Genomic DNA, 13,205 nt, shown 5'->3' on the forward strand with positions numbered 1-13,205 from the left:
AAATTTGGCCAAACTTCAAATTCAAACTCAAATTTATAGGTATCCAAACACATCATTAAAGTATGTACTCCATCTCAAATTATAAAATATTTTTAAATGAAATCATGCATATCAATGAAGCTTATTAAATAGACTTTATAATTTTATTTTTTCAAAAAAAATAAAAAATTTTAAAAATGCTTTTCATTTAAGGTTTCATCTGTGAAAGAATATTAAAGAGAGAGAGAGAGAGAGAGTAAAATTCTGTGAAAGCTATTGAAAACGTACCATTAATAAAACTTTATTTTTTGTATATTTTAAAGGATAAAGTTAAATTTTTTTTAAATTTTAGACAAAATTAATGAAATTTAAATTTGTTGATTACAATAAAAATGATGAAAGCGATTTAATTATAGATATGTAGGGAGGGAGGGTATCATTCACAATTAGTATTGTCCACTGACTCTAATTTGAATCCACCAGGATTTCAACAACGGAGAAGTGCTTCTTATTTGTAAGGCTTTAATTTGTGTTTGGTTTTATGTTGAAAATTATCCAAGTTATAGTTTTGACAGGAGCATGTTGTTATTTGTTTCTGTCATATTTATTTATTTATCATTTTTCTGAGTATGTGAAATTAGAGTTGGGAATAAGGGTTAGGCCTAGATGCCAAGCCTAAAAATCCTCTTTGGATTTGAGCTTCAAAAATTATTTTTTTTAAAGTAAGCAAGCTTGAGAACCTGACCTTGATAAATCTTGTGAAAAAGAGCTTATATTGGGTGGCCCTTCAAGCTTTGATAAGCCTGATTATTTTATACACACACACACATACATATATTTGATTGATAATGACATAATTTAGTTAATACTTATTATAGGTAATGAATAAGAAGTTGTAAAGATAATTGACATTAAACCTTCACCTCCATCTTCAATAAGTAAATTTATATTGAGAGATTTAATATTTTATTTTTAGATGATGAAGAGGAGGATTTAGATTTACATTGATAAAGATTTTAATCTTTATCTTATATTTTAAATTTTAAATCTTAATCCAATTTTATGTGAGACTTTAATTTATTTCATGTTGAATTTTAAAATAATTTATTTAAATTATAAATATTTTTTTTTAAAAAAAGGACTTAAAGGCCCAACCTTGAGCCCTTTAAATAAAAGTTGGGCCTCAGAATTAAATTAAATTAAATTTTAGTGACTGGGCTTTAGAGCTTGAGCCCTTAAGAGCCAAGCCCGCCCTAATTTTTACCTCTGTGAAATTAAATACACTTTAATTACCTGAATTTGACATGTTTCTAAGGGGATATGTGTGTGTACATATAAGAAGTGATTTTCTACTTAACATATTGATTGTGTTGGATGGCATGTTGGCCATTTGTTTTTGATCATACATGCCTTCTACCCAAAATTTTGCCTTCAAATATCTCTTCTCATTTGGTTGGTCAGTATTCAAGCATTAATTCGCAATAACAATTAGTCAATTGTGCATTGAATTATGCATATGTTCCTTAAAAAATTAGTTGAATTTGACATTTTTTTACATGATTTTCCATGACAACAAAAAGATGCGGGAACAAAACAAAGAGGATTTTTTTTAAATATATATGTTATGAAAAAAAGATTTGGCCATTTTGGGTATTTGTCTCTATCAAGTTATATCGCATGAAAAACGTGTAATTGCCCCTTCTCAATCATTCGTTCCTCTATATAGTTATTTGGTTCTTAATACTTAATAAATTTAAAAGTCTTTAAAGCTCAAAATTAAAAGCCTTCAAATTTGAATACAATAATAACAAGCAATCTTGTCTCATTAGGTGAAATTATTTACATGAATTACATGATGCCATTATATTATATTATCAATCAAATCTTTAAGAATATTATTCATTAATATGGTTACAGTAATGATTCATGGATTAATATATAATTTCATTCACTGACCGAACTAATTCAATTTGAAAAGTAAAATTTCAAGTCAATTACTCTTAATTAATTAGTTATATTAAATAATTAAGCTTCACATAAGGTTATCGATTGGTTCAACTGTTAATGAATCATTAATAAGCCTTTGTTCCCATTAGCATCTCTCCAACTACTCGAACTTGGTTTTATTAATTATGATATACTAATAGTAATATTAATATACTAACAATAATTAATAATTTTGCCCAAAGAATAATAATAATAAATAAATAAATAAAACAAAGATTGGCATGAATGGTAACCCACTCAAAACTTGAGTTTGAACATTTCGTTTGTGTTTCGAGATGCTTGTATGCAAGCATCAAAATATTATTAATTTTGAAAACAGGGGCAAGGCATCGTCCATAGTTTTCAACATAATTTTATAAATATTCTTGTTAATTAATATGTGAACCATATAAAAATATGCCAGTTGTCACCTTTATAGATTCTCATGGGAAGAACAAAGGACTGTCATAATCACACAAAAATAAAAAAAGTAACCCAAAAATAACAAAGACGCGTTATTGGATTTGAGACACATTTTTATAATATGCAGATCACATATTATAAACACACACACACACACACAAAGCTTCCCGCAAAGAAATGTTCATCAATCCATATTGTAATTTAATATTAGACAGACATACAAGTCATTAGGCTTTCTTACACACAAAAAATAGAAATATAGAAACCACCGGACAGTTAGTTCAATTGATAATTATTAGAAGTTATACTTAGAGCTTAGAATATGAGTCAATTAGGTTTATCAGCTACTTGTTTAAACCCAAATTTTAAGATTTAAGTTTTGAAAATTAAGGTGATTTTATATAAAAAGGTTTTTAAGTATGGTCTTTTTAAGCCCTGTAAAAATAGGTTCACGTTTGGGCTATCCATTTAAGCCTATATTTATTTTTACTCATAAAGATAAGATAATTTTTTGATTAAATTTAATTTGGGTTTTGAAATATATGATTAAACTTGAAATTAGGATTTACATGCCTTATTATTTAATTTTGAAAATTATACTTTGTGTTTTTTTTTAAAAAATGAGTATGAAATATTACAATGTAAAAATTCAATTTTTCAAGAGTTAACAATTTCAAAAATAAAAATAAATAAAAAAAGCTTCCTAGCCCCATCTTGAAATAAAAATAACAAATTTTAAGGTAATTGAGTTTTTGAACTTAAACCTATAAGGACAAGGCTTACCCATTTACCAATTCTAATTGCACCCTCTTAGCTTGAATCATAAGTATCGAGTGTGAACTTTTGATGAAAAAGTCTCGATTCTGTATTAAAATCTTCTCACAAGTGGTCTGTATAAAAAAAAGAAAAGAAAGAAATTACCAAAATGGTTTGGAGGTTCTAGATATTTGATTTGAGAAAGTTTCAAACATGACGTAGGTTTTGAGATAAAAGAATATCAAATGAGAGAGGTCATGAGTTTAGTAGAGATACAGATATAATAATGTAAAAGGAATCAAAGTTTTGGAGTTTATATTAAAGAGAGAGTTAAAACGAAATTAGTTGTTAAATGGAAGCAAGCTAACTTCCATTCATAGGGTCATACGATGGTCAAACGTTGCTTTCATGCAAAGCTGGTGATGAACTAAGAAAATATATCTATACATAGATAGATACAATACACACATAATGATAATGATATGTGAGAGAACTGAATGTCGTTTTGCTTTTCTTTGACCGTTTCCTTCTTCTTGGTATGACCGGTGACGCTGCCATTTTTGTTTCTTTCTTGTGGGACAAGCAACTATTCATCACCATATCACCAACCTATCTAATTCTTTTATATATATATATATATATATATATTTGTTTCATCAATTATCAATCCATTAATAGCGTGTGTGTGTGTGTGTGTGTAATTTTGGTTCCAAGTAGTTTCGTATCTGTCTTAAATGAAATCTCAAATTTTAAGTTTTATACATGTATGAAGAAATTAAAATTATTGTTGGAATTCAGATACTTCTTTACATATATCACTCAATAGAATTTATTGTTTCCTCGGTTCGCTTCTTAAAAAAATTGAGTCCTATGTTTAGAGAGTGAGGAAGTAAAATTTATAACAAGTTGTAGTATTTATAAATAATATTGTTCACCTCAAACTATGTGTATGTGTAATGTAAGGTAAGAGAAAAAAATATATTTATTGAAATATAAAATTAAAGTGAGAATTAAAGTTATATCATAAGAAAATGTATGATTTTCTAATTTCATCTTTCACTAAAATTAATGATCACGGTAAAGTACTATCCAGAAATTAAAAAAATGCCAATAATTTGTTATAATTAAGAAGGGACAAGATTGAAAAATAGTTTAATTTAATTATCATATCTTTATCCTATATTTAAGACCAAATAACTAGAAAAAAATCTAAAATAGAAGGTGATGTATATAAGTCAAAGAAAACAATTAAGTTACATATACATGGCTAGGTAAGTGCAACAAATTATTACAGAAGATATTTCTGGCTCTCAAATGATCAAGAAGATGGTTCTCTCTCTGTCTTCTTGTTGATAAGATCAATTCCACTTCACCAACTCAATTATGATAAGCTTAATTTCCTCATTTTGTTAATTACCACAATATAATTCTTCACCATGCATGTCTATCAACTATTATCGTCTTTATAATAAGAGAATTCAAACACACACACACACACCCACACCCCCACCCACCCAACGTAACAGTGCTGATGACTGGACGATTAAATATCTGTGTTTTTTCGTAGCTGTTTAATTTAATCAATTGGAGCTTTGAGGTTTTGGTACCTTTATGTAGGTACATTTAATTTTGTTCTCTACTTCTAATTGTTGATTTGGTAAGAAGTCACACTTGTGTGAGTGTTTGTGTTATATAAACATACATGTATATATAGTTCATGTTCATCTATGCCTATATAGTATATATCCAAATCATTCCAATCAAGTTCATCCATCTGTCGTTTATACATGTTAATTGAATTAATCAACTAGAGATTAATTTGAGGTTTTGGTTCTTTTTTGTAGGTACGTTGAATGTGTTCTATATACTTTTAATTGTCGATTTGTTGAGGTGTCACACACGGATATATTATAATCTATACATACGTACATACAAATATATACAGTATATAGACTTATGCGTAAGCCAAGTTTGGTTTCATGCATGCATAGATAGGTTAAACTAAATGGGGGTCCAATTATTGTTGGGAATTGATTAATCATGATTGATTATCTATATAATAATCAGGCTCAAGATTCTGTCTTTATATGATTAGTGTAATTAACTTAATTAATTACAATCCTAATCCTATATATCATCTTTGATCATCACCTAAGTACGTGGTCTTGTTTTTCTTTATTTAGTTTGAGATTCACTTGACTTGTGTCTCCACTAATTATATACTCAGACGCATATTTTAATTTCTTTGTAAATTATGAATGTTTTCGTAGTGTTCAAGTTGATCTGTCTGAGGTTTATGGCAATATAATATTCACCACTTTCAAGATTAAAAGCCTTTCATTTGATTGTGAGAAATAATATTGAAAATATCCAATTTATAAATTTTTACTTAATTATGTTTTCTTTTTATAATTGTTACTCTAGTGCAGGTCCCGTACTTCATAATAGGCCTAAAAACTTAATTAATGTTCGACTAGCTTGTTAGAATTTTCATGTTATGACATTGATATAAATTATTCAATCTTTTACCACTCTTAAAACATAGGACTAGCTAGTCGTTATTATATTAATCTTGTTCCAGATATACAAATTGCATACATACGGTCGTGGAGATTCTAATTTTTCAATCAAATTATTAAAGGTTAAATAATAAATTAACTTCTAAATTATAAATTTAGAAATATTTAGGACTCTAAATTTATTTTTGATATAATATTCCTTTTCAATATGATTTTTAAAAATGATGCAATTAGAGTTTATTGTTAATAAAATTTAACTTTGACCATTAATTAATTAAAAAAATAAAAAAAGACTTTAAAAATTATAGAAATAGACAAAAAATTTATAGTAAAGGACTAAAAAAATACACCAATTGTAGAAAAGAACCAAAAAAATTTATTGGTCATTTTTTATTATTTTCTGATCAATTAATAGTTAATATTAACTTTTGTTAATTGTAGATGCTAAATTGTACTGTTTTTAAAAGTTAAAAAAAATATTATATTAAAAATGAGTTTAAACTTCTAGATTCTCCTAAACTTATAATTTTGAGACTAATTTACTCTTTTATCCAACATTTACTTAAATTATTTGGAGAGAAGTATACTATATTATATTGTTTGAATGGTCGGGAGGGGTAAAAGTTTTATTATTTTGCTGAGTATTGAAATTAATAAATAAATAAGAATAGCAAATTTTTTTTTTTTTTTATTATTATTGAGATGAATGGCATATGAAAATTCTTCGTCATCATCATAGTCATTTTATTATAATTTTAATTTAATGTGAGTGGCAATACCTTTTGGAGTATGAGTTCATATAGCACCAGCAATAATATTTGAAGGTAAAGAAAAAGCAGTAATTGACTCAGTGGCGAGATTGAGTTGCATGGTAAATTATTATTGAGAAGGTGTGACCATTTGGAGTATTTTTTTGTCAACGAAATTTTTAACAAGTCCCACTTATTCCATTATAGTCATGATAGCATAATTTATTTTTAGACTTTGCATAATGCATAATAAATTAATTGTCAAGTTATATCCAGCTCCATATGAATGCATTAGACCCTACTTCATATATTTAATAAATTTTTAGTAAATTACACTATTCACCATCTTTTTAAAAGTAAAGACGTAGAAACTCTCTCACAAATATCTCTTTTTCAATTGACCGCATGCTTAGAAAAACAAATAATTATACTGATTGGCTATTTTACAATGCAACTAATGACAATCTTGAAATAACAATTTTTGTTGTTTCACCAGTAGAACGCAAAATCCTTTTAAATTCTGATGAAACCTGATTTTATTGTCAATTTTTGTTATTATATTTGCTGTTGGAAAAAAAAAAAAAACTCATTATTAAGAATGCATTGCGGGCGGTTTGCCTTCATGTCCCTTAATTAGCCCAAGCCCAACATCCCTGGTCCATGGAAAAAAAATGCCTAAAATATACAAATAATAATAATGAGGTTTCCCTAGATATGATAATTTTTTTTCCTTCAAAATTTCTAAAATTTTTATGAAATTAATATATTTTGTGAAAATGTTATAATAAGTCCAATTTAAAATAAAAATAAATAAAATAGTAATTAAAAATATTACAAAATAGAACTTATCTTTTATTACATTTTAGTTATTGTTAAAAAAAATTAATCAATACTTAAATTAAAGTAATCATATTAATAACCTTGAATTTTAGTAGTTAAAAAATTTATAAAAAGAAATTTATAATTACTTATCTTATTTTAATTATTATCAAAAAAATAGTCATTAATTAAAATAAATAGTTATTGATATTTTAAATTAAATTTATTAAAATTATTTCATAAAAGATATTAATATCATAAAAGTGTTAGGAAATTTAAAAAGGATTATCGCATTTATATTATTTCATTATAATTTGCAATTCGAGGAGGATTTTTGTATTATTTTCTCCTGATAAATTCAAAAAGAAAAGGGCTTTAAATTAAAATAAATTAAAAATTAAAAAATATTTAAATAAATCAAGTACATTACATTATTTATAATCTTTTCAATTAAAATTTTTTAAATAATTTAAATAAAATTTTGTCTAACATTTTTTAAATTAATTTTATATTTATAATAGAATGTATATTTAATTTATTATTTTTTTTACTATTATTAATATTAAAAATTAATTTATATCTAATGTCATTTAAATCTAACGTTTTTATTAAACACTATTTAAATATTTCTCCGCTACTGCTAGCTCCAAGAACCGCGAGCGGCAGCCAGGCGATGCGGGTATAAACTCGAAGAGGAAATACTGAGGGATGTGTTTGGATTTGAATTTGAAAAAATTAATTATAAAAAAAATTGATTATTAAAATATGACAATGGTTGAATAAATTTTTAAAAATTGATTTTGATAAATTGAATATGTTTAAATGATTTTTTAAGAATGAATTTTAAATGTGCAGATAAATAATACAAAGAAAAAAAACTAAATGAAGTTTTATAAATGGAAAAAATTTCAGTTTAAAATAAAATTTTTTAAGTTAAATAGAGTTTTATAAAATGAAAATGTTTGAATAAATATTTATAAAATTATGATTTTAATCTCAGAATTGATCCTAACGAATATCCAACCAAGCCCGAGAATGTTTCCAAGTGCCAGTTATGTTATGGAAAGCATAGTTGAACCAATGAAAACTAATAGCGGCTTCCCTCTACAATTTATTATTGTTGTAACTAAGATAGCGAAAGGGAGAACAAAAGCTTGCTTCTTGATGGATTTTTTTGGATGTTTCTGTTCGTCCCCAAGTACTCCTCTTGTTGAATTTCCCAACATTCCCTCGTTTCGATCAATCCCGCGGAATCCCCATAGAATGCCAACCTTCCGTCTCTTCCTCTCCCTCCCTCTCTCTCTCTGCATTGCGCAATATCTCTCGAAGTTTCGAATGTTTTTCTTCTCATGACAGTGACAATAACGAAATAGAAAGGGAAATGCACTGAGAATGCTTCATCTTCGGCTGTGATGACTATGACACGGATAGTTGATGAACCTTCTGAAGGCTTCATTTCCTATAACAGAATGCCTCGCCGAGCAATTGAAGGTTCACTCCTTATTTCCTGCATTTCCAACCACAGTTTGCTTCTCTTTTCCATAGAAGTGTGCTTAATATTTTCTCTTCTTCAGTGTCTTCCGTGATTTTAAACCATATAAGTAAATGCGAGCTTCCATCTTGTATGTTTATTTGCAGAAATCAGGGCGTCAAACTGTTGTGAATATTTATGAAATATATTCCACCACATTTTTCTTTTATGGGGTCTTTTCAATCTGCTTTCTTCAGGTTCACTTCTGAGTTTACACAGCAACCTTTTAAGACTATAAGCAATTGTAAATTTTCATCTCTTGCAGTGATGTTGGGATCTAGTGGATGTTGAATTTTCTTAGATTTCTGATCTTATTTGGTTCTAATTTAGGAATGAATGGGAAGAATTTTTCTCCTTTTGATTCTTGCATTAGTATTAATGAAATCAGTTTATTAACGTTTGTTTCATCTGATTTCTCATCTTGATTATCATAGATGTTTTGTCTCTTCCAATTCTAGTTGACTGGTTCTGCTTATGCGCTCCCTTGCTTGCTGAACTTGAGAGTTGAGCAAATTCCTTTCCCTGCTATCTTCAGATAAGGGAAAGGAAGGATTAACTGTCTCCTATATCAGATGAAAATACTGATCCCATATTGGTTTATAGTAGTTAGTACTGTGTAAATCTTTTTTTACATGGCAGCGAATTGGAATTTAACATGGACTTGAACATATACATGTATTTTATACATTTTGGCTTCTTTTCTTATGGAAAGCATCATTTTTTTTCAATGTTACGTGATAGCGCCATGTTGCTGGATTTGGTTAAGTGAAGTGATTCATCCAGTGGGACAATGGGTTGCATTGTGGGATCGGACCCTTAATTTTGAACATTTCAATTTTTTTTCTTTTTATCTACTCCTCCCTGTCACTTGGAATAAACAAAAAATGATTAGCGAAGTAATATCTGTGATTGCAGTGGCATCTCCTTGTTCTTCTCAGAATATTCAAGCTTCATCCCTTCACACTTCTGAAGGATTGTTCTTTTTCTTTGGAGGGATAGTAGTGCTCATCATATTGCTGATTCTTATATTTGTGTTTCGGAATCATATTAAACCGGCAAAGCTTATGAAAATGATAGTTTGGAATGAACAGCTTCCTCCAAATAAACAGCACCCTCCAAATAAACAGCAACGAGGTAATTAAAACAAAGCACCAGAAAACCACAATGTTAGAAGCCTGAATCTTTTTCAAGTTTTAACTCAATTTTCTATATGATTGTGGCACAATTTTTTTCCCCTTTATTTTAGGGATAAATGTTCTTATAATGTTACTGCTATTTGTTTTTCTTTTGGAGATGACGAACCAGCAGAGGTGTTGGAGATGATAGTTTCAACAAGTAAGCAGCAAGGCAGCTGAAAGAAACATAGAACCTGCTACTTTCTTTTGGCTAGAAAATAGAACCTGCCACTTCAATATACTATTGATTATAAGGCCTCAACATTGGAGTTTATCTTTTGTATACAGGATCCATGGAACTCATGAGTGGGAGCCTTCGAACAATAATCTACTTTGACTACGGGACATTGAAGAAGGCAACCAAGAATTTTCATTCTGTTAATCTTCTTGGAAGTGGTGGATTTGGGCCTGTCTATCGGGTATAAGTACTGAGGAGATTATTTGTTGATGTGAGATCCTGAAATTTTGAGTATGATGCATTTATATTTTAAAACTAACATGTATGATGCATGTCAAATTTTATATTGGAGTATTAGCAGGTCCTATTGTAGTCGCAGAGTGAATTGATCAATGTACTCATCAGACTGAAATAATTGGCAAATTAACTTGTGTGGTGATTCATGTGAGCTTGAGAGATTGGCAGCATTTATTTGGGTGCTAAGAAACTGTTGGATCATGAAGTCCATTTGCAGATGCTTCTAGCTGTAGATTATGATCCTAACGTGTATATTTATCAGGGAAAGTTGGCAAATGGAAGGCTAATTGCAGTTAAGAAACTGTCTCTTAACAAATCCCAGCAAGGAGAAAGAGAATTTCTGGCCGAGGTGAGAATGATCACCAGTATTCAACACAAAAATCTGGTTTGCCTTATTGGATGCTGCACAGAAGGGATTGAAAGGATACTTGTGTATGAATACATGAAGAACAAAAGTTTGGACCTCTACCTATATGGTATCCCTTTTATACCATCTCTTTAATCCTGTCAGTTTTTACTATTATCCTATCATGCGTATGTACAGTGAAGCCCTTGTTAAATATCTATATTCTATGTATTCTATAAAAGCTTTAACAAACTGCATTATTCATGAGTTGTGAACAGTACACCTCATTTTTTAGATTTCATGCAACACCTGGAACCCATAGAAGTCAAATAATTCTCCTTCAGACAGAGGATCTGATTAAATATTCACTGTTTTTCTTAATGTTGAATGCCCCTTTAAGTGTTTGAAGGGATGCATGATTGATATAATAACATAGAACTCCTCCTTTGGATGCTGCTCTAATGTAGGAAACAATGACCGATTTCTAGATTGGAGCACTAGGTTCCAAATTATTCTTGGAATAGCACGAGGATTGCAATATTTACATGAGGATTCACACATAAGAATTGTTCACCGAGATATTAAGGCAAGCAACATTCTTCTTGATGACAAGTTTCATCCAAGGATTGGAGACTTTGGGCTGGCTAGATTCTTCCCTGAAGACGAAGATTACCTCAGCACTCAGTTTGCTGGAACATTGTGAGTCTTATTCTCTATTCTAAATGATACTGTCTTTAAAAGCATAGATTTGAGACTTTGACTGGATTAGCTGGTTCAATTGGCAAACCAATTCGGTTACCAAATGGGCATGCATAATTGATAGCTCAAGAACCATTCGAAGTTCAACTGATCGGCTATTACAACCATAAAATTGGTATGGCCTGAGCGGTTCATCGCCTTGATCCAGTCCAGAAATGAGGCATTTGATGGGCATTTATATGTTTTGGAAAATTTCATTTTGTTGCTAGGTAGGATTTGATCGAACACATTATGAAAAACAGTCGAGCATGCCACCACTTAATCCATTAAGCTTTTAAATATTCACATGCGTTAAATATACTTTTGGTATCTTAATGCAAAATGAAATAATTGTTATATGCCGTTTTTACCCAAAAAAACCAATGTAATGTGAACATTTGAAGTTGTTCCATGTATAACTGAGGTATTTTATTGTTTTAAATTAACACAAGTCTTTATTTTCTTCTTTGATCAGAGGCTATACAGCTCCTGAATATGCTATTAGAGGAGAATTGTCGGAAAAGGCAGACATCTATAGTTTTGGAGTCCTCGTTCTTGAAATAATAAGTTGCAGGAAAAATACTGACCTTACTTTACCATCTGAAAGGCAATATCTTCCTGAATATGTAAGCTCTTGCTTTCTACACTAAACCATGGTTATTACATCAACCCATTCCCCCGCCCCCCCTTTTTGCTGCATATTTGAATGTGCTTGTGAATCTTCATTGCAGGCTTGGAAGCTGTTTGATAAGTCAAGGTTGATGGATCTTGTAGACCCAAAATTGCTGGAGCTTGGATTTATAGAGAGAGATGTTAAGCAAGCAATCCATGTGGCCTTCTTATGCATTCAATCTCATGCAAATTTAAGACCTCCCATGTCAGAGATTGTAGCATTATTGACATTCAAAATGGACATGGTTAAAACTCCAGTTAGACCGTCTTTCCTCGGCCAAAGGCATAGAAAGGATGATGAGAGCCATTCTTGGGAAACCATATCTCAGCTATACCCTTCACCAGTGCCTAGTGATTCTGCATCCATGGCTAAATCACTAAAGTAAAGGCCACTGGTTCATTTTTGCTGTCAAATAAGGATCTATGACGATATAAGGAAGAGGGGAAATATTTTAGAGGGCTACACCAACTTTGCACCACCTTTTTGATTAGGGTATTTTATATGCACAGAGGAACTCCATCAGCATGGACTCTTTCACTGTAATTACTAGGAGAATATCTATGTAATATCCTTACAGGATAGTTCTCTGAAGCCTTTTTTTTTTTTTTAAGGGTAATGTGTTACAGTAGACTTCTATTCAATTTCTAACAGATCTTCTAAAGTATTTTGTCTTAGTAAAATAGAGAGATGGGCAGAGAATATTTGTCCTATCTCTGCTCATTGTCTGATCCACTATTTTCTTATCTCTCCGTACTTTGCCCATAATTTATTTTGGGGGATCCAAATTGTATCTTCTAACTTGGGTATGCTATCCAAGTTTTACTCTATGTATAGTCATACATGTTAAATGTCAATAATGTAGGCCTATAGAGCTTCTATATATGATATACAATGTATAAAAACCCATATGATTTCTTAGTCATAAACACTAATTTCATGCAAAACATAGGCATACAATTTGGTTAATATACAAATGTGTATTATTGAAATTTAATGTATGTTTAGTTTTCTTTTATGTTATGTTTGGATACACATG

General features: G+C 29.6%; 1 protein-coding gene across 1 annotated transcript; it reads left to right on the forward strand.

The window, feature by feature from the left end:
- Nucleotides 1-8,432: 8,432 nt before the first annotated feature.
- On the forward strand, nt 8,433-12,940 carry LOC129319238 (probable LRR receptor-like serine/threonine-protein kinase At1g56130). The gene is made up of 8 exons (XM_054964239.1): nt 8,433-8,722; nt 9,678-9,896; nt 10,056-10,097; nt 10,226-10,356; nt 10,675-10,888; nt 11,226-11,457; nt 11,972-12,122; nt 12,228-12,940. Exons 1-8 carry the CDS (start codon nt 8,644-8,646, stop codon nt 12,552-12,554), a joined length of 1,395 nt encoding a protein of 464 aa, XP_054820214.1. The 5' UTR covers nt 8,433-8,643; the 3' UTR covers nt 12,555-12,940.
- Nucleotides 12,941-13,205: the final 265 nt, after the last annotated feature.

This window comes from Prosopis cineraria, unplaced genomic scaffold (assembly GCF_029017545.1).
Source record: "Prosopis cineraria cultivar Desert tree isolate PC_DT_omini unplaced genomic scaffold, ASM2901754v1 PC9, whole genome shotgun sequence".
In the NCBI taxonomy this organism is placed as follows: domain Eukaryota; kingdom Viridiplantae; phylum Streptophyta; class Magnoliopsida; order Fabales; family Fabaceae; genus Prosopis; species Prosopis cineraria.

Bases quoted from the DNA above. Each gene is read 5' to 3' on its own strand.
- LOC129319238 (XM_054964239.1), top strand. From the start codon at position 8,644: ATGACTATGACACGGATAGTTGATGAACCTTCTGAAGGCTTCATTTCC. The intron at 10,357-10,674 runs GTATAAGTACTG...TATATTTATCAG, and splicing joins GATTTGGGCCTGTCTATCGG to GGAAAGTTGGCAAATGGAAG. The intron at 11,458-11,971 runs GTGAGTCTTATT...TTCTTTGATCAG, and splicing joins ACTCAGTTTGCTGGAACATT to AGGCTATACAGCTCCTGAAT.